Consider the following 26,341-nt stretch of genomic DNA (forward strand, 5'->3'; position numbering starts at 1 on the left):
GTGACTCCCGATTCCTTTTTTTTTAATTCACCTCGAACACGCACTCTAAAGAAAAATCTAAATAAATGAGGTCTGCAGCATTAAGAATGGCAGAACTGGAAGTTGGACAAGCGTTAAAGACAGTATATCAACGGATGGAACAAGGGTTCTTGCGACGTCCTCCGGTAAGATATTTTTCAAGTCTAACATTTATTAAAACAAATGTCAACAAATCTAAGAATTGTCTTCAATTAAAATATATTTGGATTAATGCACAGTCTATGTTTGATCGAACAAAAACGAAATTAATAAAGGAAAGAGCCTGTTTTTCAAGTTTGTGAGCTTAAAAAAACACACGCTATATTAATGGTTGACATTGATGATTTTGAACTGATATTGTTCTCAGTGTGAGAACTAGTTTAAATGTTTTCCCTCTAAGTGTGCCTTATCTTAATGATTTGATAACATGTTATGTAAGTTGTTAGTCTATATATAAAACTGATTTTACGTAATTCATTTAATTTGTCTCCCTAGAGTTGATATCGCTTATGTTGTATGTTTAGTGTAAATTCTGAGTTTTCTTAAAACATACTTAGAGGAATCTTAGGCGGATTATTGTGCCAAGTTCCTAAAAGTACATGTTTCTATGCCATTCGGTTAGCAGCTAATTGTAATATTATTGTTTATTGTATACGTTTTAAATATTTGCACGGGACCTGGATTATTTAAAGTTGCTACTAGTTTTATAAATATTTGGATAAATAATTTATCTGCGAGAGAAAGGGACGCGTGGGGTTACGATTGTATCTGAATAACAACAATAATAATAAAAAAAACTGCGATATGATAATAGTGCCGCCGGTTAATAACAAACTTCCAGTTAACGACCTAGATAAGGCAGAAAGTCTTGGCTACGATAATAACGAACATAAAACTTATTTGTTTTTATCTAAAGCAGTTATAATGGTCATCCGAAAATGTCGATAATGATGAAAGAAACACCGGAACGTGAAACGATAAACTCCAGCAGCATAAGATCTGCAATATGTCATCAGTCAATACCCAGCAAGAAATTAGTAATTAATGAAAGGATCAGATATTTATAACAACGAAATCTGATTGACTCTATTCAATGTTTTTTTCTGAAAGAATTAACTCGATTCGTGATTTTTTTTTATCAAATTAGCACTGAAGGACACTAGTAGAGATCTAATTCAAGTAAGACTCGTAGATGGTTTACAATCATCTTAGCATCGTGTAAAAAAGCATTAAAATATCTTCAAACAAGTGATCCAAATCTTAATGCAGACAGCGAGTTCATTCAACACCTTGAAATTATTACTGAATATCAGATTACTGAAACAAAGAAACAAAACATTGAAATACGGTGTGATTTTGAAGATGTCCCCGATTCAAATTTCAAATGTTGATAGAAACGAATACAGATCTGATTCTGATTCCAACTATGGTTTTTTTTTGGGGGGGGGGGTGAATTATAAGCATACACCATTAAGTAAATCTTGTTTTAAATAATAACTTCCGGGTAATATGGAAATATACAAAAGATTAAGATATGGATGTGTAGTAAGAAGCCTGATTCCCAATCACATGGTTCTGGGTTCAGTCCTAATGTGTGGCACCTTAGGCAAGTGTCTTTTATTATAGCCCTGGGCCAACCAAAGCGTTGTGAGTGGATTTGGTAGACAGAAACTGAAAGAAGCATGTCGTGTATATATATATATATAAGTGTGTGTGCGTGTCTGTGTTTGTCCCTATAACTTAGTGGTTCAGTAAAATAGAGTGATAGAATAAGTACTCGGCTTCCAAAAAAAATAATTGTAGGGTTGATTTGTTTGACTAAAATTCCTTGAGGTGACGCCCCAGCATGGCTACAGTCTAATGACTGAAACAAGTAAGAGATAAGATTCCATAAGTATTTATGATGTTGACATAATAAGGCCACAATGATAAATGTCAAATTCGTTAATATTAGCTGACCTTAATATTGGTCATTATGCACAGCATGTAAGATCACATTTGTAGTTAGGTAACTATGATATCTCAGAAGGTCTGGATGGATTTCAATTAAACCAAAGTTTCAATTAGTGTGATTTCAAACTTTAATAATTCGATGAATTGCTGACTAAATTTTAGGAAAATTTAATATTGGGTTGTCTGGAAAGTTTGTGCCAATTTATAGTAGCTTACCTTTCGACTTATTTTAGAACTTGGTTGAGTCCATAAAATAGGATTTGACTACACCTTCATTTAGAGCACATTTTAAGCTGTCTTTTCGTGGAAGAAGGTTTATGTTCCTATAACCTGTGTTAATTCTGTAACCCTTTAAAATGGAAGATAAAAAAATTCATTTTTGGCAACCCCAATGCTCAACTGGTACTTATTTTATTGATACCGAAAGGATGAAAGGCAAAGTTGACCCTAGTGGTATTTGAACTCAGAACATAAAAACAGACGAACCATTGCTAACACATTAATTTACAAGTGAAGTAGAAAAACTGAAGAAACTAATTAAAGTTATTTACGAGTTCCTCCTAAAAGACTGATGGATACCTGAGAATATGTAAAGACTATAGAGAAAAATGAAAGAATAGTTCTTGTTACATTTCTGTACTAACTTGTGAATTGACTAAATTATTGAGTTAGATTTGTTCTTTTTTGAAACTAGATATAAGTAAACTTTTTCGTTTATGATACTTTAGTGAACAACATTTTCCCCAGTTCATTTATTCAGGATGGGCCAAAGCTCACAAAGTGGGCTGAAATTTCGATAAACTTTTCAATTACATTTTCTTAATGATTTATGATAAGTGATTTTTCACGTCAGTGTACATTTGTTTCCAATACATACTGTATATGATGCTATGGTATTATAAAATTTAAAACAAAAAAAATAAAGGAATTATTAAGTATTGAAACTCCTTTGTGACTTTTGACCCACCCTATGTAATTAGAGTAGTGTGTGAAATTATACCAATATTGTATCCAACAAACTTAAACATGGATAGAAGAACAGCATCAGTCCCACCAATCTTAGAAAGCCTGTATATGTTATAAGCAATGCCTCTCCCACTTGTCTCAACATTTACTGACAGATTCATTGAATTTGTTCTGATTGTTATTGAATGACTAATGGTTGATTACCTATCAATTCTAAAACAAATCCTTAATAGAATAGCAGGTTGAAAATAATAATCCTTTCTACTAAGAGCACAAGGCCTGGAATTTTGGAGTTGGGGACTTGTCGATTACATTGACCCCAGTGTTTCACGGGTACTTATTTATTGACCCTGAAAGGATGAAAGGCAAAGTTGACCATGGCAGAATTTGGACTCAAAGTGTAAAGACAGATGAAATGCCACTAAGCATTTTGCCCAGCATGCTAATGGTTCTGCCAGCTCACCACCTTAATAATAATAATCCTTTAGGGTGAAGGTGGGGGGAGACTTGTTGATTACATCGACCCCAATGTTTCACTGGTACTTAATTTATCAACCTCAGAAGAATGAAAGGTAAAGTCGACTTCAGTGGAATTTGAACTCTGAACACAGAGACAGATAAAATACCACTAAGTATTTTACCCAGCATGCTAACGACTCAGCAAGCTCGCTGCCTGATATTAATCATCATCATCATCATCATCGTCGTTTAGCGTCCGTTTTCCATGCTAGCATGGGTTGGACGGTTCTACTGGGGTCTGTGAAGCCAGAAGGCTTCATCAGGCCCAGTCAATAATAATAATAGTAATAATGGTTTCAATTTTTGACACAAGGCCAGCAATTTCAGGAGAGGGGGTAAGTCAATTAAATTAATCCCAGTGCCCAACTGGTACTTATTTCATCAACCCCAGAAGGATGAAATGTGAAGTCAACCTTTGCAGGATTTTCATTCAGAATGTAAAGATAGACAAAATGTCACTAAGCATTTTGCCCAGCATGTTAACGATTATGCCAGCTCCCCACCTTATTAATAATAATAATAATGATAATGAAACCTTTAATTGGAATGAAGTTCAACATCCATATAGAAGTTACAACATTCAGATTGACCTTGCCTCCACCTGTGTTTGCCACTCACTTCATCTCCTCTTCTAAGGTAGCAAGCTGGCAGACTCATTAGCACACCAGGCAAAATGCTTAGCAGCATTTCGTTTGTATTTATGTTCTAAGTTTCAATATCACCAATCAACTTACCCCAATCCCCAGAAGGTAGCTGTGTGCCAAAAATATGAAACCAATATTTGTTCTTGTTCTAAGGTGATTGAGCTGGCTGAATCATTACCATTCAGGACAAAATGCTTAGTGGGATTTCTTCTAACTTTACATTCTTATTTCAAATGCTACTAAGGCCAGCTTTGCTTTTCATCCTTTCAGGGTCAGTGAAATAAGCACCAGTTGAGCACTGAGGTTGATGTAATCAGCTTACCCCACTCACCCAAAATTGCTGGTCTTGTACAAAAATTATAATCCAATATTTGTTTTTTATTGTTTGTAATCTGAATTAAAATCCCATTGGCATTAAAGACATCTTCTTTCTTCTTGGTCTCTGTCTCTCTGCTTTCCTCTCTCGCCTACTTTTTCTCTATTTAAAATTTTTATAAGCTACAGCTTATAAGAGAATATCTTGTAAAATAAAATGTAAGGCAACAAGAGACTACCATTAGTCTCCTATTAAAATTCCATGACATAGGGTTTATCAAGAAAGCTACCAGGGATTGTTTGTAGATCTGGTGACACAAGGAAGAAGACTACCAAAATTAATTATTTCTTATATACATATGAGCCCTAGTATTTGCATTTTAGAGGAAATTATACTGGATAGTGTAGGGTTTCAGCTTACCCCCAAAGCATTAGCAAGACAATTGAGGTCTTCTTGTCTTCTAAAATATAATTCTGTTCACATCAAGGTTGCCTTTATGGGAGTAGTCAGTCAAACCCCTACTTCAATGGTACTTTATTTTAACCATTAGAGGATTTTAATTCAATGTATAAAGAGTCATAACTAAATCTTTTATCTTTTACTTGTTTCAGTCATTGGACTGCAGTCATGTTGGGGCATTGTCTTGAAGGGTTTAGTCAAGCAATTCAGCTCCATTATTTATTCTATCTATCTCCAAGCATTGAAGTATTGCTCCATCTTGGATTTGAAACTGGGTTATGCATTCAGTTTACCTGAAACTTACTACCCTTTATTTTGATTAAGCACGTTTTTTTTGGGGAGGGGTGTAGTCCAAGTCATATTCAAGATGGTATGGTGAAGCGATAGTCATCTGAGTGTTAAACAGAATGCCTCACACTATTCTGGCTCTCTCTCATTCTGAGTTCAAATCCTGTTGAGGTTACTTTTGCTTTTCATCCCTTCAGGGTCAATAAGATATCAGTTAAATACTGAGTTGAGTTTATTTTTCTCTCTCACTCAGTCAATCAATCAATAATGTGAAGTGGTCAAGAAAGAAGCATTCAGGTCACGGTCTCTCCCCCCACACACACACAATCCTTTCTCTTTCTTATTGTAGACACAAACAAGAAAGAAAGATATCTGATTCAGTTGACCCTAGTATATTACTAAAAGAGTAACTATAGGGAGGTACCCCAGCACATCCACTGCAAGTGGACACTAAAACACCAAGGAATTTTCATTCATCAAAATTAACCCCATAATGATAAGGACAATCTTTATCTAAATGATTATCAATGATCAAAAACAAATGAAGAGAGAGAACAGTAAAAATATTACTTAATTAAAAATTTATTATATTTAAAATGCTATGAAAAGTGTGTTGTTTAGAAGTTATGTATGACAACTCTGGATATGTTTCAGGATTGCCTCCCCTTTTTTAAATTTTTTTTTTAGTTTTTACAAGATTTAATCATCCAGATCAGTGCTTCTCAAACTATCTCATGTGGCATATCAGCAGTTTTTTTGGGGGGGTTTTCCAATGTGTCAGGGACCAGTAATATTAATTCATACCGGAAACAATATATATAATGAATATAATAAAAGTTGACAAATTTTAATCTTATATTTATTTATCTTTTATATATATTTTATCTTATATGCTTATGTAATATTGTAATAATACAATATTACTTAAGCATTTTATGATTCTTTCTTTTTTGGAAACTCACCGCATACTGGCAACTGATGGCTCACAGACCGGCACCGGTCCACAGACCACCATTTTGAGTAGCACTGATCTAGATCAGTTGTTCCCAACCTGGTGTCTGTGGACCTCTGGTGGTCTCCAAAGGTAGTAATGGGGTCCGTGAACTAAATTCAAAATCTCATGTATATGTGTGTGTGTATATAATATATATATTTTTTTTTTAAATCTTAAGGAATAATAAGTATTCCAGGTTATCAGGACATATACTATTTTACACGTTACTAATGCAATGTAAACAGTATCATTTATAATATTATTACAAATTTGGGATTTTACCACTAGAACTGCAACTCCTGGATTTATGTATTAGGTATAGCCTGGATAAACACACCACCAGCGCAGAAACATGTGTAGCGTTGATTAAAAATATCTTCTTTCCCCACAGATAATTTAGTTTTTTTTCACTATTGCGAAATAATAATCATTGAATTGGTTTTTTTAAGCTTAAAAAAGGCTTTTATTTTACCATGTTTTATTGCAAACTGCATTCATATATAAGGCATCGACAATGTACAGTAAATACCACCAAATTGTATTCGTAAATTTAGATTACCTTTTTTTTTACTGTTCTGTATTTAAAAATAAAAATTATTTGTTTGTAAGCTTAAAATAAGTTTTTATTAACCATGTGTTATTGAAAATGCATTCATAAATAAAGTACAGAACTGGGAATGGTTATTAGTGGTTTAGCCAAGAGACAAGTAAATTCAGCCTAGCCTAGAGACAAGTTAATTCAACTTAAGTCGTGTCTCCTGGAACCAATTAAGGACATAGGGTGAGGTATGCCTGTATATGTTTTTGTGCATTCCAAACAATGAATATGTGATCTGAAAGTCATATCAATGGGCAAGTTGACTTTTTAAGGTAGCAAGCTGGCTGAAATGTTAGCACACTAGGCGAAATGCTTAGCGGTATTTCGGCTGTCTTTACGTTCCGAGTTCAAATTCTGCCGAGGTCGACTTTAACTTTCATCCTTTCGGGGTCAATAAATTAAGTACTAGTTACACACTGGGGTCTATGTAATCGATTTAATCCCTTTGTCTGTTCTTGTTTGTCCTCTATGTTTAGCCCCTTGTGGGCAATAAAAAAATTTTTTTTAATTTTTAAAAAATAAGTTGACTTTTTTTAATCTTAAATTAGTGCTTACAAATGTTTAATATCATGTGTATATATGTGTGTAAGTTCATAAGCTAATGATTGAATAGATAAGTATTAAAGAACTTAATATGTGCTATCAAGCAGGGTGCAATAAAGTATATAAGAATTATTTTTTTATTCCTTATAAAAAGACCTGTTTATTCTAAAATTGATTTTCCTTTTTTTGACAAGTAGAAAATTTCCAACAAAACTTGTTACATCTCTCTGTAATAAGCAAAGAATAAATCTGCACACACATAATTTAAAAGGCTTATATCAATAAACAATTGATGACTCAGTCTTGTCTTGGGTGCACATGCAGAGATAAATCAAAATAGGATAGGTATGCAATATATCCTCTATTGTTTATGAAGCACAGGCATTGGTAGGCTATGGCAATGGCCAGATAGAGAACAAGCATTATATTGGATCCATGGAAAGAAAATTTAAATCCAGATACAACAACCACCTTTCATTTCTCTCCTGTCAACTTTTCACCAAAGAACTTTGTCTAAAACATTCAATTTTCCTCTCCCCATGGTATGTTCACAGTTCTATTTTCATCAATTTTACTTAAGATACAATACAGGCCAACACTAGTTTCCTTGGAATCTGTTTGATCATGTGTTTCAATTGAAAAACTTGAAATGCTCTTTATATGGTTCACTAGTTTAGCAAGTATTTGACTGACAATCCCAGTAAAATAGTGATTACAATGTAGAGAGCCTTTCAAGACTATCCAACAATAATATTGATACCAACAAAACTAATAAATGTATCATAAACATCTTTTTAGTCATCTACTAGCTTCTTTATTGACTTTTTTTATCTGAAAAATATTTCATTTATTTTGTTTTTGTTTTTTTTTTTAATCTTTACAGAATTCATCTAAAATTCCTCCACGCCTCGTTGCTGTTAGTAAAACTAAACCAGTTGAAATGATCATCAGTGCTTACAATAATGGACAGTTGCACTTTGGGGAAAATTATGTATGTAGCTGCAAGCAATTCTTTTCTTTTAGTCAATTTTACTGAGTTCATTCATTTGCTTTACATCACAATCTCTAACTAATACATGTATACCTTCTTGACTTACGACCAAGTTCCATTCTAACTGACAGGCCATAAGTCAATCATGTTGTATGTCAGATTTGTATTTTTCAACATTATTCTCATTTAAACACAACTGATGTTTGAAAGCAACTGAGTGAGAGACAGTGATGGGCAGTGGATGCCTGGGTCTGAATGAGACCTGCATTGCCAGATGCTGTGATAGTTATCACACACACACAGCTGCCCAATGTCTGAAAATTTATTTTTTGTTCATTTATTTATATTTATCTATTTATTTTTTGTGGTCATAAGTGCAGATGGTCGTCAGTCACATAGGTGGTAAGTCAAGCAGAAGATGTATATTATATTATTAAACTCTGTCACAAGCTTAAGTCTGAAAACAGAATGTTTATGAATTACATATTGGTGCAGATATGGCTATTTGGTTAAGAAGCTCACTTTGCATGTGGTTTTATGTTCAATCCCACTACATGGCACTGTGTATAAATGTCTTCTACTACAATCCCAGACCAACCAAGGCCTAGTGGCTGAATTTCGCAGACCAAATGTGTATGAAGTCCATGATGATGACATACACAGGGTACAGGGAATATATTGTTGTCTAAATTATACAAAAAGGTAAAATAACACTGACATCTCACTTTAACAGTTTTTCCTCATAGTAATATTTTGTATCATTACCTATTTCCTTACATATCATACACTTCTGGTAAGCTGTCTTCATTTGTCATTGAGACACTGACATGATACATCTAAATAGTCTGAAATTCTCTTTGAAATTCTTCTTTCTTTGTTCCCAAGTTATTTCTACAAAGGATATCTACACACAATAACTTTATAAATTTGTATCATTACAATATTTTTTTCCCCACACAGATTCAGGAGATAGAAGCAAAAGGAAACCATCCTGATGTAAGTAAACACTTAAAAACTTTAAACTGCAAATTATCCAAATGGTGAACCACTAACACATTAAGTAGCTTAAACAAGAGGTTCTCAGCTAGGGTCCATATGGACCCTGGGTATCCACACAGGCAAAGTAGTAAATTGGAGATCTACAGTAATAGTTTAAGGGTCCATGAAAATATTTTGCTTCAAATATATTCATTGCCAGAAACAGCTATATTTTTTTCTCTAACGTTTTACATAGTTATGTTTCCAGCCACTGAAACGTGTTCCTTCAGAGGGTATCATTGCAGGAATTTCAAAAGAAGTTTATAAAACTAGTTTAACGTCCATTTTCCATGCTAGCATGGGTTGGACGGTTCAACGGGGGTCTGGGAAGCCAGGAGGCTGCACCAGGCTCCTGTCTGATCTGGCAGTGTTTCTACAGCTGGATACCCTTCCTAACGCCAACCACTCTGTGAGTGTAGTGGGTGCGTTTTACGTGCCACCGGCACGGAAGCCAGTCAAGGCGGCACTGACATCGGCCACGTTCAGATGGTGCTTTTTACATGCCACCGACACAGGTATCACAACTACAATTTCCATTTGATTTTGATGTTGATGTACTTGACTCAATAGGTCTCCTCAAGCACAGCCGGTCGCCCTATGATCCAAAGTAAGCACAGCTGGTCGCCCAACGATCCAAGGTAAGCACAGCAGGCTATCCTGCGATCCAGGGTACTTTGGATGGGCTGGGGCTGCTATGTGAAGCTGGTGCAGAAAACAACCATGAACTCACGTTATTTGTTGGGTCATCGCAGTCACAGCATATCTCCAGAGATCTTGGTCTTTTGTCATTGCCTCTTAACAGTAATCAAAGGGGTCCTTAGATAAAAAATGGTCGAGAACCCCTGGTTTAAACTGGAAATTGTTGAAATAATAAACCATTAACACAATGAACAGTTTAAAAAGTAAATAGCTGAAATGTTAAACCACTGATATACTTAATTGTTTAAAACTGTTAAGCGTTTGAAATAGTAAAGCACTAACACAGTTAACAGTATAAATGGTTAACTACTAGCACAGTTAACTTTTCAAACTATATATTGTTGAAATGGTAAACTATGGACAGTTGTTTTAATCCTTTAGCATATAAACTGGCCACATCAGGCCTAAGTATTTTTTATTCTTTATGTTCAAACCAGCTGGATCCAGCCTTTCACACCTATCCTACAATAAAATTAAATAATCACATCATCGAAATCTCATAACTGCAAGATAATGCATGATTAATCAAAACAATGCAAATAAACAAGAATTTACATTTGACAGAGTAATCTGAATACTAAAGGATTAAACCATAAAATGTTGAAATGGTAAGCCACTGGAACAGCAGTTAACTGTTTAACCTTTTCGTTACCAGCTCTGGCTCTTCAGTACAAATGTCTAGTTTTCATAAGTTTGGAATTAAAATCTCCCACCAAACCTTAGTCACAATTCATGTTCCTAATACCAGCTGAATGATAACTAAGTTATTTTACTAAATTCTTTGTTATATTTAATGTAATTGAAAGAAACACAGAGCATCTCGAAATAAATACAGTAACGAAAGGGTTAAATTGTAAATGGTTAATGTGATAAACAATTGATATTGTGAGCATGGATAAAGAGAGTTCCGTAGAGATGCAGTATTGAGATGAGAAAAATGCTAAGTGCAAGTTTCAGAAATAGTAACCATCTCTTCAGAAAAAGTTATATCTTGGCAAACTGGCAGTGTTAATGAAACTAGGACATAGATTTCCTGTTTTTAGAGCTATTTTCTTAAAAGAGCAAAACAAAGCAGGAGAGGAGATAGCACTTGTAGGTTCCTATCCTCTTCCATAATACGAAGACGAGTCAGAAAGTAATGCGTTTGTTATTGGCATTACTTTTTGACATGTCCTCATTTATACAAAGATGAATCAAAAAGTAATGCATTTAAAATTTTAAACCTGTTTATTCACATTTTTCAATATTTTTATGGAAGGGATGCATAGGAATGTATGTTATTAAAATGAAACAAATTTAAAATTCGGATCTTTTCGGTTTGAACGGCAGTTTTTAACATAATTTCTAGGTAACTAAAAAATTTTAAACTTTGTATACTGGTAGAATGTGTTTATAAAACATCTTTTTCTCTTGGCTTTATTGAGAAAATTCTATAGTTTGTAAGATATTTGTTGTTGTTTTTCTACAATTTCTGCAATTTCAACCAATCAATGACGTCTATTGAGGTGAAAACATTCTGTGTCGTATGAATATGTCCCTCGTTTAAGAAATGGATTGGGTTTATTTACATTTGTGAAGAAAAAAAGATACCCTTCCCCCCACCCCTAACCCTAACCCTAAAACGGATTGAAATGCAATAGATCGATACTAGGGTCATAATTATGGGTGACAATTTCATATGACACTGCTAGAAAAAACTGCCGTTCAAACCGAAAAGATCCTAAAATTCTGTTATGAAAATCAATTTCTAATTTTCTTTTCCCATTCTTTTATTGTCTTACATTTTTCAGATTGTAGCCCAATGTAAAAATATCAAATGGCATTTCATTGGCAACCTGCAGCGTAACAAAATAAATAAATTACTTAGTAAGTATACAGTTGGCCCAGGCCATGTCTAACTTAATAGCACTTCCTGGATGTGGATGTGTGTGTGTGTGTGTGTGCAGAGGTGCACTCCAATGTGTTTGTACTTGTTTCCTCTTTTCCTTGTTTCAGTCATTTGATTGTGGCCATGCTGGAGCACAGCCCTTAGTTGAGCAAATCGATCCCAGGACTTATTCTTTGTAAGCCTAGTACTTATTCTGTCGGACTCTTTTGTTGAAAATTTTCGTAAAATTATTGGGTAAAATTTTCAATGAAAATTTTCGAAAAATTTTTTGGGAAAATTTTCCGTGAAAATTCTTTGAGAAAATTTTCGGCAAAAATGTTCGGAAAACTTTTGGGGAAAATTTTCCGTGAAAATTTTCCAAAAATTTTTAGGTAAAATTTTCGGTGAAAATTTTCGAAAAATTATTGGGTAAAATTTTCGAAAAATTTTTGGGGAAAGTTTCGAAAAATTTTCGGTGATTTTGGCACCATTGGTCTTCCATACTTTATGATTTTGGCACCTCTGCCCTTCCATACTTTGTGATTTTGGCACCGCTGGCTTTCCATACTTTGTAATTTTGGCACCGCTGGCATTCCATACTTTGGGGGAAATTTTCGGAGAAAATTTTCGAAAAATCTTTGGGTAAATTTATCGTTAAAAATTTTCGTAAAATTTTCGGGGAAAATTTGGGGAAAATTTTTGGCAAAAGTTTTCGAAAAGTTTTGGTGAAAATTTTGGGGGAAAATTTTCGGAATCCCATATAACGAATATGCTCCATATGCTGATATCTATAAACGTCGATATGGTCATAATTGTTAAGTGTAAAGTAGAATCTGGTGTATCGTTGATCGTGAGGCATCTTGACTGTAATATTAAACCAGAATTCACTCTATACAAACAAAGCAGCAGAAGCAGCCACCTAAAATTCTATTTTTAGCCATAACATCTGTTTTTAGCTTGGGGAAAATTTTCGGTGGAAATATTCGAAAAATTTTTGGGTAAAATTTGTGGTGAAAATTTTCGAAAATTTTTGGGTAAAATTTCCAATGAAAATTTTCGGAAACCCATATAACGAATATGCTCCATATGCTGATGTCTATAAACGTCGATATGGTCATAGTTGTTAAGTGTAAAGTAGAATCTGGTGTATCGTTGACCATGAGGCATCTTAACTGTAATATTAAACCAGAATTCACTCTATACAAAGAAAGCAGCAGAAGCAGCCACCTAAAATTCTATTTTTAGCCATAACATCTATTTTTAGCTGGGGAAAATTTTCGAAAAATTTTTGGGTAAAATTTTCGATGATTTTGGCACCTCTGGCTTTCCATACTTTGTGATTTTGGCAGCGCTAGCTTTCCATACTTTATGATTTCGGCACCACTAGGTATCCATACTTTGGGATGTTGGCACCACTGATTTTCCATACTTTGGGGAAAATTTTTGTTGAAAATTTTCGTAAAATTATTGGGTAAAATTTTTTGGGAAAAATTTTCTGTGAAAATTTTCCAAAAATTTTTGCGGAAAATTTTCGTAAAATTTTTGGGAAAAATTTTCTGTGAAAATTTTCCAAAAATTTTTAGGTAAAATTTTCTAAAAATTTTTGGGTAAAATTTTCGATAAATTTTTGGGGAAAATTTTTGTTGAAAATTTTCGTAAAATTTTTGGGGAAAATTTTTGTTGAAAATTTTCGTAAAATTTTCGTGGAAAATTTGGGGAAAATTTTCGAAAAATTTTTGGGTAAAATTTTCGGTGATTTAGGCACCATTGGTCTTCCATACTTTATGATTTTGGCACCACTTGCCTTCCATACTTTGTGATTTTGGCACCGCTGTCCTTCCATGCTTTGTAATTTTGGCACTGCTGGCTTTCCATACTTTGGGGAAAATTTTCGAAAAATCTTTGGGTGAATTTATGGTTGAAAATGTTCGTAAAATTTTCGTGGAAAATTTGGGGAAAATTTTCGGTGGAAATATTCGAAAAATTTTTGGGTAAAATTTGTGGTGAAAATTTTCGAAAAATTTTTGGGTAAAATTTCCAATGAAAATTTTCGGAAACCCATATAACGAATATGCTCCATATGCTGATGTCTATAAACGTCGATATGGTCATAGTTGTTAAGTGTAAAGTAGAATCTGGTGTATCGTTGACCATGAGGCATCTTAACTGTAATATTAAACCAGAATTCACTCTATACAAAGAAAGCAGCAGAAGCAGCCACCTAAAATTCTATTTTTAGCCATAACATCTATTTTTAGCTTGGGGAAAATTTTCGAAAAATTTTTGGGTAAAATTTTCGATGATTTTGGCACCTCTGGCTTTCCATACTTTGTGATTTTGGCAGCGCTAGCTTTCCATACTTTATGATTTCGGCACCACTAGGTATCCATACTTTGGGATGTTGGCACCACTGATTTTCCATACTTTGGGGAAAATTTTTGTTGAAAATTTTCGTAAAATTATTGGGTAAAATTTTTTGGGAAAATTTTCGGCGAAAATTTTCGGCAAAAATGTTCCAAAAATTTTTGCGGAAAATTTTCGTAAAATTTTTGGGGAAAATTTTCCAAACATTTTTAGGTAAAATTTTCGGAGAAAATTTTCTAAAAATTTTTGGGTAAAATTTTTGGTGAAAATTTTAGAAAGATTTTTGGTGAAATTTTTGGGTAAAATTTTCGGTGATTTAGGCACCATTGGTCTTCCATACTTTATGATTTTGGCACCACTTGCCTTCCATACTTTGTGATTTTGGCACCGCTGTCCTTCCATGCTTTGTAATTTTGGCACCGCTGGCTTTCCATACTTTGGGGAAAATTTTCGAAAAATCTTTGGGTGAATTTATGGTTGAAAATGTTCGTAAAATTTTCGTGGAAAATTTGGGGAAAATTTTCGGCAAAAGTTTTTGAAAAATTTTGGTGGGAATTTTTGGGGAAAATTTTCAGAATCCCATATAACGAATATGCTCCATATGCTGATGTCTATAAACGTCGATATGGTCATATTTGTTAAGTGTAAAGTAGAATCTGGTGTATCGTTGATCGTGAGGCATCTTGACTGTAATATTAAACCAGAATTCACTCTATACAAACAAAGCAGCAGAAGCAGCCACCTAAAATTCTATTTTTAGCTCGGGGAAAATTTTCGAAAAATTTTTGGGTAAAATTTTCAATGATTTTGGCACCGCTGGCTTTCCATACTTTGTGATTTTGGCAGCGCTATCTTTCCATACTTTATGATTTCGATACCGCTAGGTATCCATACTTTGGGATGTTGGCACCACTGATTTTCCATACTTTGGGGAAAATTTTTGTTGAAAATTTTCGTAAAATTTTTGGGAAAAATTTTCTGTGAAAATTTTCCAAAAATTTTTAGGTAAAATTTTCTAAAAATTTTCTGGTAAAATTTTTGGCAAAAATTTTACAAAGATTTTTGGAAAAATTTCTGGGTAAATTTTCGAAAAATTCTTGGTAAAATTTTCGATAAATTTTTGGGGAAAGTTTCAAAAAATTTTCGGTGATTTTGGCACCATTGGTCTTCCATACTTTATGATTTTGGCACCGCTGGCCTTCCATACTTTGTAATTTTGGCACCGCTGGCTTTCCATACTTTGGGGAAAAATCTTTGGGTAAATTTATTGTTGAAAATTTTCGTAAAATTTTCGATGGGGAAAACTATTTTTTTCAAGTATAATATATCTGATGGTGTTTCATTAGATTACATATTTTTACAGCTGCATGTCCTGTCTAACTGCTATGCACCAAACAATGGTGATACAACTGACAAATCTATCCAGATTAAAATCATATAAATATCTGAGATGAATCGATGTTGTTCATTAAGATTATAAATTTTCAGGCTATTAACCTTTCTTTTGAGATGAAAAATCTTTCGTCTATAAATATGAGATCAATAGTCTGCAAAATACTAATCTTATTACTTGGTCATTAGTACTTGTAGCAGAGCCTAAGCTCACTGGAAGTCTCACTGTCTGCTTGCTGCTTGACAAATATTTATCAGTTCAATTTTTCATATGATTACAGCAGTGGGATATTCCGCTCTGTGGTAATTGCTCACAGTAATCTCAATAGAGCTGTTGAACGTTAAGTAGTGTTTTGACTGTGAACACAATGCAGTGCTAATGAGAAGCTATGAATTGCTATCCTCTCAGCTGGTCATCAGAGCTCTCAATAGCTTTGATGAAGACTATCTGAGATAATTCTAAAATATTTGTACCAGATCTGAGAGACCATCAACCAATACATTAAAAATGAAAGAAATAGATTGTAAATTACATATCATCATCATCATCATCGTTATCATTATCATTTAATGTCTGCTTTCCATGTTGGCATGGGTTGGATGGTTTGACAGGAGCTGGCAAGCCAAAGGGCTACATTGGGCTCCACTGTCATCTTTGGCGTGGTTTCTGTGACTATATGCCCTTCATCATCATCATCATCAATACCTGCCACTTTACAGAATACCCTGGGTGCTTTTCACATGGCACCATCATCGGTTAGATCACCAAGAAACTTGCAACACAAAGACCCCTTCAACTGAGAAGTAGGGGATTATCTGTGCCAATTGACGAGAAGTTAAAATGTGATAGAGGGACAGAAACAGGTGTCTTGTTGTAGAGGAGATACATGGCTGCCCCAGCTTGAGGAGAGAGAGGTGGAGTGAAGATGGTGATGAAGGTGTGTTGGGGTATAGCCTCAGGGTACAGGAAGGTGAATATAAGTGAAGTGGTACATTTCACTTATATTGATGATGATGATGATGATGATGATGATACAAAGGATCGGACAGGGTGAGTGGGTAGGGAGTTCATAAGTGTGCTGTATATATCTGTTGGAAATAAATGAATATGTATTTCTCTCTCTCTCTCTCTCTCTCTATATATATATCATATATATATATATAATATATATATATATATATATATATATATTATATATATATATATATATATATATATATCTATATATATATATATATTATATATATATATATAATATATATATATTATATATATATATATATATATATATATATATATATACACACACACACACACACATATATGTTTGTATATATGTTTGCATATGTTTATGTGAATATATTTGTAATTATGTATGCATGTGCTTATTGTCATAAAGAAATATATAATAGGTAATAGGTTATAGCAAGGTTTCAAATTTTGGCAGAAGATCAGCAACTTCAAGGGAGGGAGCTAGCTGATTACATGAACCCCAGTACTAAACTGGTACTTAGTTTATCAACCCCAAAGAGATAAAAGGTAATGTTGACCTCAGCAGAATTTGAACTCTGAACATAAAGACATTTTTCCTGACATGCTAACAATTCTGCCAGCTTGCCACCTTATGCCATTATATAATATTGACATCTGTTTTGGAGATGTTGGCTAGAAGCATAAATTGTACTGTATTTTTCTAACTTCCTCCCAGTTGAGGGATTTCTGTCTAGAAAGGTGTGTATATATAAACAATAGTCTTCTTTCAGTTCCATCTACTAAAGGCATTGGTCCCCCAGGGCTATAATAGAAGATACATGCCCAAGGTGTCTCACAGTGTGACTGAACCTAAGACCACATAGTTGGAAAGCAAGCTTCCTAACCGCACAACCATGCCTGCACCTATTACTGTAAAATGCAAAAACCAAAAAAAGGGAAAATGGTCTTCATTAGAATGACTTTGATCTTTGGTTTGTCCACTCAACACTGACTTGCAACTAAATAACAACAACAAGAGCAACTAAATATTTCTTGGTTTTATGTTTGTCTTGTTTCTTTTTCAGATACTCCAAATTTATTTATGGTTGAATCAGTAAATTCCATAAAGTTAGCAAATTCTTTGAACCAGTCCTGCAGCAAATACCAATCCCTTGTGCCTCTCCATGTGATGGTTCAAATAAATACAAGTGCAGAGGAAAGTGAGTTGGTTTCCTTCAAACCCCTTATCAAATCCTGTATTAAATCCAGTAGAGCTCAGAATTTAGAATGAAAAGCTTCAAATTGATAGGATAACTTTTGGGTTGATTGTTTTTATCATCATCATTTGGTAACCTCAGTAAAACAGAACTTACTAATGCTCAGTATAGTGATGCAGGATGATGAGCTCTTTCCCTGAGCTCATAATTTTGCATCAACACATCAAATTCCTACACATTTTGGTACCTCAGTCTTGTAATATGATTAATTCAAAACAATTCAAACAAACATTCTATTTGACAGAATAAACCATAAGCTACAGGGTTAAATGCACAAATAATTTATTGTTGGAATTGTTACATGTGCTACTTACAACTTACTTCAAACACCACTGAGTTTGACAGACTTACTTTCAGAATTATTCTTTGTTAAAAAGACTAACAAGTAATTCTCATTTGACAACATTTACTCTCTTTTACTTGTTTCAGTCATTTGGCTGCGGCCATGCTGGAGCACCACCTTTAATCGAGCAACTCGACCCCGGGACTTATTCTTTTGTAAGCCCAGTACTTATTCTATCGGTCTCTTTTGCCGAACCGCTAAGTAACGGGGACGTAAACACACCAGCATTGGTTGTCAAGCAATGCTAGGAGGACAAACACAGACACACAAACATACACGCACACACATATATATATACATATATACGACGGGCTTCTTTCAGTTTCCGTCTACCAAATCCACTCACAAGGCATTGGTCGGCCCAGGGCTATAGCAGAAGACACTTGCCGAAGGTGCCACGCAGTGGGACTGAACCCGGAACCATGTGGTTGGTTAGCAAGCTACTTACCACACAGTCACATGGTTTACAAATTTTTTTTTACTCACTGCCGAACATTCAGACATAACTGATTGGTTGATTAACCCAATGATTAATCAAACAGTCAATTGGTTAGTTAGTCAAATAGTTTTGCCAATTATAATTGAATAATAAAAAAGTGAAACTGATTCAGTGAATGTGTTTATTATTGTTGACATACCCAGTATTACTTCTTTTTACACCAATGCTAAAATATCTTCAGCATTTTTCAATGTTAATGCTTTCAGATAAAAGTGGTTGTCATCCAGATGAGGTTAAAGAAATTGTGGAATTTGTCATTAACCAGTGTCCCAACTTGAAGTTCTGTGGCTTGATGACGATCGGTTCATTCAATCATGATCTCAGTAAAGGCCCAAACCCAGATTTCCAGGTATGCATTGACCTGCTCAATAGAATGTTTGTTATATTCTTGATTTTAGTTTTTCGTTAGTATCTCCTGTTTTCTTCCAGATTGAGCTGCACCATGGGAATGATATTGAATTTTTATTTATGCTAACCAGACAAGCTGGTGGAAACGGCATTGAGAAAAGCTGGTAGAGAAGGCGTTGAGAAAAGATGGTAGAAAAGGCGTTGAGAAAAGCTGGTGGAAAAAGCATTATTCTTTTACATGTTTCAGTTATCTGACTGTGGCTATACTGGAGCACTGCCTTTAGTCGAGCAAATCGACCCCAGGACTTATTCTTTGTAAGCCTAGTACTTACTCTGTTGGTCTCTTTTTGCTGAACCGCTAAGTTACAGGGACATAAACACACCACCATCGGTTGTCAAGCAATGTTGGGGGGACAAACTCATATACACACACACATACATATACATATATATATATATACGACAGGCTTCTTTCAGTTTCTGTCTACCAAATCCATGCACAAGGCTTTGGTCAGCCCAAGGCTATAGTAGAAGACACTTGCCCAAGGTGCCACGCAGTGGGACTGAACCCAAAACCATGAGGTTGTTAATCTATGTGTTATTTTATTTTTAAATCTATATGCAAATTTATTCATATGTCTACTGTAAAAGTAAATGTCAGTCTGTTTCTACATTCATTGTAATTCCATTTCAACACCAACACTCCTAAGGGTTATATTCTCTGGGAACACACAAAAGCCCTTTTCAGAGTTATTTACTTTGAATTGTTTATTATGTCGTATCCGATTAGCCTGTTATTACATAACATGCTTCACAATTTTGGTATACATACCTTATTGGTATTTCCTCCTAAGTTCTATATTCTCTGGGAACGCATTAAAGCCCTTTTCGGGGCTACTTTATTTGAGTTTTTACTATCGTGTAACTAATTTCATGTTATTATGTAATTGACTTCATGATTTGGGTTTTCCTCAAGACAAGATCCTATGTAAGACCGTTCGGTATTCTCTGTAAATGCACAAAAACTGTTTTAAGAGCTACATACTTTGCATTGTTGTTATTGGATTAGTGAAACAATTATGAGAATGGAACCAAGGGATAAGCCCCACTTTTCCGGGTATTACTGGGTACATCAGCTAGTAATAAATATATATATATATATATATATATATATATATGCACCAGAACGGGCGAAATGAATTCTTTGATTTTAATTTAACATAATTTTTGTTTTATTTGTCCTCTACAGAAATTAATCTCCTGCAAAGATGAAGTTTGTGAACATTTTCAAATGTCTCCTGAGGAAGTTGAATTAAGTATGGGAATGTCAAATGATTTTGAACATGCAGTAAGTTCTATAATTCAACTGTTTCTAATATTTAATTCTATGCAATCTGGCCGGGTAACCATGTACCTCTTCCACAGCAAGACACCTGTTTCAGTCTCACTTATAAACTTTCATCATCTGACACAAGATCACCTCCTCCAGTGCCCCGTCCCCTCCCAAAGGACCTTTGTCTTGCAAGTTACTTGGTGACCCTGTCAGTGCTGATGACATGTAAAAAGCACTCAGTCCACTCTGCTGGGTGGTTGGTGTTAGGAAGAGCATCCAGCAGAAAAAACCCTGCCAAAACAGACTCAGACGTCTAGTGCAGGCTCCTGCCTGGCCAGCTCCTGTCAAACCATCCCTCCCATGCCAGCATGGAAGGCAGATGTTGAATGATGATAATGATGCTGATAGCAAAGCTTGTAAGCATTGGCTCAGACTAATGAACCAACTTCTCTGTTAGCTTTCAGTAATGTCTTAATCCTTTCATTACTGTATTTATTTTGAGATGCTCTGTGTTTCTTTCAATTAATTTTAAATATAACAAAGAATTTAGTAAAATAACTTAGTTATCATTCAGCTAGTGTTAGGAGCATAAATTGTGACTAAGGCTTGGTGGAAGATTTTAATTCAAAACTTATGAAAACAAGACATTTGTACTCAGAGCCAGAACCGGTTTCAGCCGAGTTGGTAACGAAAGGGTTAAACACACACACACACATACACATACTCATTTCTCTCTCTCTCTCTCTCTCTCTCTCTCTCTCTCTCTCTCTCTCTCATTCACTCACTCACTCACAAGTTCATACATGCATTGAAATATATATATATATATATATATATTTAAGAAGTCACTCATATATTGATATAATCATACAGACATACATATACACTCAGACGCAAGCTTACATACTCACATATACATATATAATCATACATTTATACAAAGATTAATACAGTCACTCTCTTTCTCTCTCTCCCCCTCCCTCTCTTCCCCCTCCTTCTCTGTGTAAGAACTCGAGGTTTATTAGTAACTAGCTTAAAAGCTGCCCTCCATGCAAACTTCTAAGCTATCTCCTGTGGAGTGCTAATTGGACCTGCTGCCTAAAACTAAGGAGAGCTGAATAGCATCACTATAATACATCTATAATGACTGTATGCCCCGGTGGTGTTTGATCAGAGGTTAAAGGACAGATGAGCATTAATTCTGTAATACAATCATTCTATTATTCTGTCCCAGTTTGAATCCCAACTGTTGGCCAGTTTGTCGCAAAGTTTTTATCTCGAAGTGAATGTCATTTATCTTTCCCTTGATCTCTGACGTCATCTGACAAACGCCAACCCAAGATGGCATGAATTAGCCAAACTTTACCTGCTAGAAATAACAACCCAAATGCTTTTAAATCAGATACCAATGCTAGATGTTCAAGAACTAAACAAAGGGCAGGTTTTAAATCCCGGGATCATCCTGATTCCAAAATGTCTATGTTGAGCAAATGTAGACTGAGATATAGAGATAGACAGAATTTCGCATTTATTATCTAGTATATATAAATCTCAGTGTGTGTGTGTATATTGACTAATGCATACATTTTCACATTTCTCAACCGATTTTCACCAAACTTTTCACACTTATGTACCAAGGATGGTCATGCACTATAACATTTTGCCCAGAGCTACTGTGTAAATGGAAAAACAGTGGTTTACACATGTTTTTCTCTAATTCATTGTATGTACATAGTTTTTTAGTATGTAGGGTCTTTTAATCTATATGGTTGTATATTGGCATTAGAGAATATTTTTTAGTGGTTTTCACATTTTTTTATTTATTATTTATTTATATGTTGTAATTGTGTATTATTACTTTCTATATTTTTTGTATATGCATTGGTGTATATTGTTTTAGGATTTTGGTTAGAGAATATTATAAAAGTGAAAGGATTTTTTTTATTCATTTCAACTGTTTTCCATACTTTTTAAATCTATATGGTCCTATATTTGCATTATAGAAATCTGGGTTTGGGCCTTTACTGAGATCATGATTGAATGAACCGATCGTCATCAAGCCACAGAACTTCAATTTTTAGTTGCTTACATATTTTTTTGATTTATTGTTTATTTATATGTCAAACTGTCCAAAGGATGGGTGCGTTTGCTAGTTTGTAATATAAGTATTTTCTTATTTTACAGATTGAAGCAGGAAGCAGTAATGTTCGTGTGGGTAGCCTCATTTTTGGTGCTCGTTCTTATCCTGCAAAAGGTCAAGGAGACAACCATCTCACAAATAGTGATGAGAAACCAAAATGATAAACCAAAACTTAAGAAGTATTCTTTATTAAACTGTATGACTTAGAACTTTCCATTTGACTAAAGTAGGAAACAAGAATCATTTTGAAATTCCCTAAAGAGATCTATAATTTACTTGCTACAACAACCAACAATTAGATGATGGAATATTTAGTTGGAGTTTTTTTTTTAAATAATTTTTATCAACTGACATTGAAAATTGTGTGCTTTGATATTTAGATGTGCCATATTTATGTATAATATACACTTATGTTAAGGCAGCGAGCTGGCAAAATCATTAGCACACCGGGCGAAATGCTTAGCGGTATTTCGTTCTGAGTTCAAATTCCACCGAGGTTGATTTTGCCTTTCATCCTTTTGGGGTCAATAAATTTAGTACCAGTTACGCACCGGGGTCGATATAATCGACTTAATCCCTTTGTCTGTCCTTGTTTGTCTCCTCTGTCTGTAGCCTCTTGTGGGCAATAAAGAAATAGGAATCATTAGCATGCCAGGCAAAATGCTTAGCAGCATTCTATCCATCTTTATGTTTTGAGTTCAAATTTCACCGAGGTCAACTTTACCTTTCATCCTATCAAGGTTGATAAAATAAATACCACTTGAGTACTGTGGTTTATATAATTGACTTACCCACTCCACCGAATTTGCTGGCCTTGTGCCAAAATTTTTAACCAAATATACCCCTACATCTTGATTTGAATAACTTAATGTTAAGATTGTTCATTTTACACAAGAAATAATTAGGGTCTAAAGTAATTGCAGATTATTTTGATATCTGTTTATGACAAAAACTGTAACTGTTTTAATACCAACCTCTTCTGCATATCATTTATGGATGTAATGCACACAACAATATTTCTTGGAAAAGAACTCCAAAAGATTTAATTTGCAAGAGAGAAAGTATCTATTGTTAAAAAAGATATGTTCTTTTCCAAGATTTCTTTACCTAGAATTGGAGTGCGCCTTATGTATGAGTGTATATTATATATGAATAAATAGAGCAACTGTAAATTCTAAAATTGATGTTTTAAAGCCCTTCCCTGATGCATTTTTGATAGAAATATTTTAATAAATTTAAAGAAGTTATTTCAAATGGAAATTATGTCTATCAATAACACTGTGTAACATGATTTTTGTCCTTGGGTAGCAACTATTATTTCTTATTTGCTTACCCCTAGAAATTATGAAAAATGGCTAGTATTTCCTTCAAACTTTGCTTTTGCTATGCTATTTATTCAAACCCCAAAGAATCCCTCTCAACAAATAGCTATAATAATCCCCAACAATTCCTGCTCATGATCAGAGATGCATATATTGTCAGCCACTAAGGGACAAGCTCAAGTGGTTACGGTCAAGCAACTGACAAACAAACCTGTGGTATTGAGCAGAATATTTGCTATAACAATATTTCTGCTTCAGCAACTCAATGCTAAATCTGTCTGCAATGTAATGGAAAATAAGTGAGTTTCAAAATATTGATGTCCATATGACAAAAGCAAAGTTCGAAGGGAATAATAGTCATTCCCTTTGATTTTTAGATAGAAGCAAATAGGAAATAACACTTACTGATCAAAGACAAAACAAAAATAATAATTTTGTTACAGTGTCATTTTACAAGATACTAATACTAGTAATGCTTAGAGTAGGGTACTTTGGCACTAATAACTAATCAACTTATTTTATTTAACAGATCATGTAACCGCAGACAACATACGCAACAAAAAACTCAAATTTGATAATTTAACCCTTGTTATCATATTTCTGTTGAAATACATTGCTTTTGTTTCAATTAATTTTGAAACTAATGAAGAATTTACTAAAATAACTATCATTATTAAGTTGGTGTTTGGATCATAAATTAACATTAACAATTTTGATTGAAGATTTTTTTTTTTTATTGTTATATGTAGGGATTGTCAAATTTTGCCAATTAAACACACACTATAAATTTGATCTTCCCTTTGGCTGTTTTGTTTCTATTTTCGTTTCTTTGCCAAAGCTCTTTTGTCACAAGTCCTGAACCTCTTCTTCTTATTCCATTTTGGAATATGCAGAACAAGAGGAGACACATGGGATAGAGAGTCACTGAAGAGGTCACAGGATGTGTGACGAAAGAGCTTTGACAAAGAAACAAAATAATAATAATGATATTAAAGCTGAAGTGAAGACTAAATATATAGTGCATATATTTAACCCTTTTGTTACCATATTTCTTTTGAGATGCTCTGTGTTTCTTTCAATTAATTTTAAATATAACAAAGAATTTAGTAAAATAACTTAGTTATCATTCAGCTAGTGTTAGGAACATAAATTTTGACTAAGGTTTGGTGGAAGATATAAATTTAGAACTTTTGAAAACAAGACATTTATACCACAGAGCCAGAAGCAGTTTCAGCTGGATTGGTAACAAAAGGGTTAATTGACAAAATACAGCCATCCCCAGGTACAACAGTATCTTTCAACACAGAATTTCACATCAAGAATCTTACAAAACAAATACATAAACAATTTTTATTTAGATTACTGTAAAATGGAAATTTGTATTAGAGAACTCAGATGGGTTGACATCAAAAAGGTTTCACAGTTTGGCCACAGCCAAACAGTGGTCTGTAAACATATTTCCTGTAGAAAAGATGCTGGGATGCTATCAACTTTTGCTGCTATTCTTCATTTGGAAGGTTTTGGTTAAACTGATGAATTTTTTTGATTGGAAATCACAAAAATTACATTGTTCTAGAAAAGTTTATGTTTAAATTATTTTATTGAATTTATTTTATTAACTATGATGGAAAATATTTTTAGCTTTGTTCTGTGTTTTTTATCCAGTTTTCAGAGTTTCACATTACCAGTTGGTGAAGATTTTTTTTGGTTTTTAATAAATGTTTATGTATGTATATATATATATATATATATATATCTGTAAAATAATATGTGACAATTATCCAATAGCCAAGATAAAACTCTGAGTTTTGGATGCTGAGGTGGAAATCCACAACACCATCTCTTCAGTTATCTGGTCATCTCTCTATATATATATTTTGTGTAATGTTCCAGCATTCTAGTCTATTACAACATCTACAAGTAAACTGAACCATATGAAACATGTTATATTCAACTGTTTAGCATTCAGATTACTCTGACACATGTCAAGTTGATTTATTCACATTATTTTGAATTAATTATGCATTATTTCATAGCTTTGAGACTTCAATAATGCAATTGTTTATTTTTAGAATGACATTGTAGTCTAGGTACAAGAAGCTAGATCTAGCTGGCTTTAACATCAAACAGATTGGATATTTTGGCTGAATATGTCCTGTTTAAATGCTAAAGGGTTAAAAATAAAAACTAGAAAAAAATATTGCTGTTAACTCTTTGGGAAAAAAAAAAGATGTTTCCATTGAGAAATGTTTAATAACGTTGACGAAAATAAAACAAAGGATTAAATTTTTTTAAATCTGTCTTTGTCTTTCATGAAGAGTGCTTCCTGACCACATACTTTCAGGTTCTCTCTTATGACATAACACTTTGGTCAAGTGTCTTCTACTATAGCTCCAGCCCAACAAAAGTCTTGGGAGTGGCTTTGATAATTGGAAACTAAAAGAAGCCTGTCAAAAC

The 26,341-nt window shown here is 33.9% G+C and overlaps 1 protein-coding gene across 2 annotated transcripts; it reads left to right on the plus strand.

Moving 5' to 3' along the window:
• Positions 1-24: 24 nt before the first annotated feature.
• Positions 25-26,180, plus strand: LOC115219215 (pyridoxal phosphate homeostasis protein). 2 transcript variants are annotated; one of them, XM_029789349.2, is made up of 9 exons: positions 25-164; positions 8,182-8,289; positions 9,250-9,285; positions 11,817-11,892; positions 17,708-17,842; positions 18,948-19,090; positions 20,339-20,437; positions 22,607-22,832; positions 25,775-26,180. In XM_029789349.2, the coding sequence occupies exons 1-8, from the start codon at positions 66-68 to the stop codon at positions 22,721-22,723; spliced, it is 813 nt and encodes a 270-aa protein (XP_029645209.1). In that variant the 5' UTR covers positions 25-65; the 3' UTR covers positions 22,724-22,832; positions 25,775-26,180. The 2 variants fall into 2 exon arrangements, with proteins under 2 accessions (XP_029645209.1, XP_036364899.1); XM_036509006.1 differs by lacking the exon at positions 20,339-20,437.
• The last annotated feature ends 161 nt before the right edge of the window (positions 26,181-26,341 follow it).

This window comes from Octopus sinensis, linkage group LG14 (assembly GCF_006345805.1).
Source record: "Octopus sinensis linkage group LG14, ASM634580v1, whole genome shotgun sequence".
Lineage (NCBI taxonomy): Eukaryota > Metazoa > Mollusca > Cephalopoda > Octopoda > Octopodidae > Octopus > Octopus sinensis.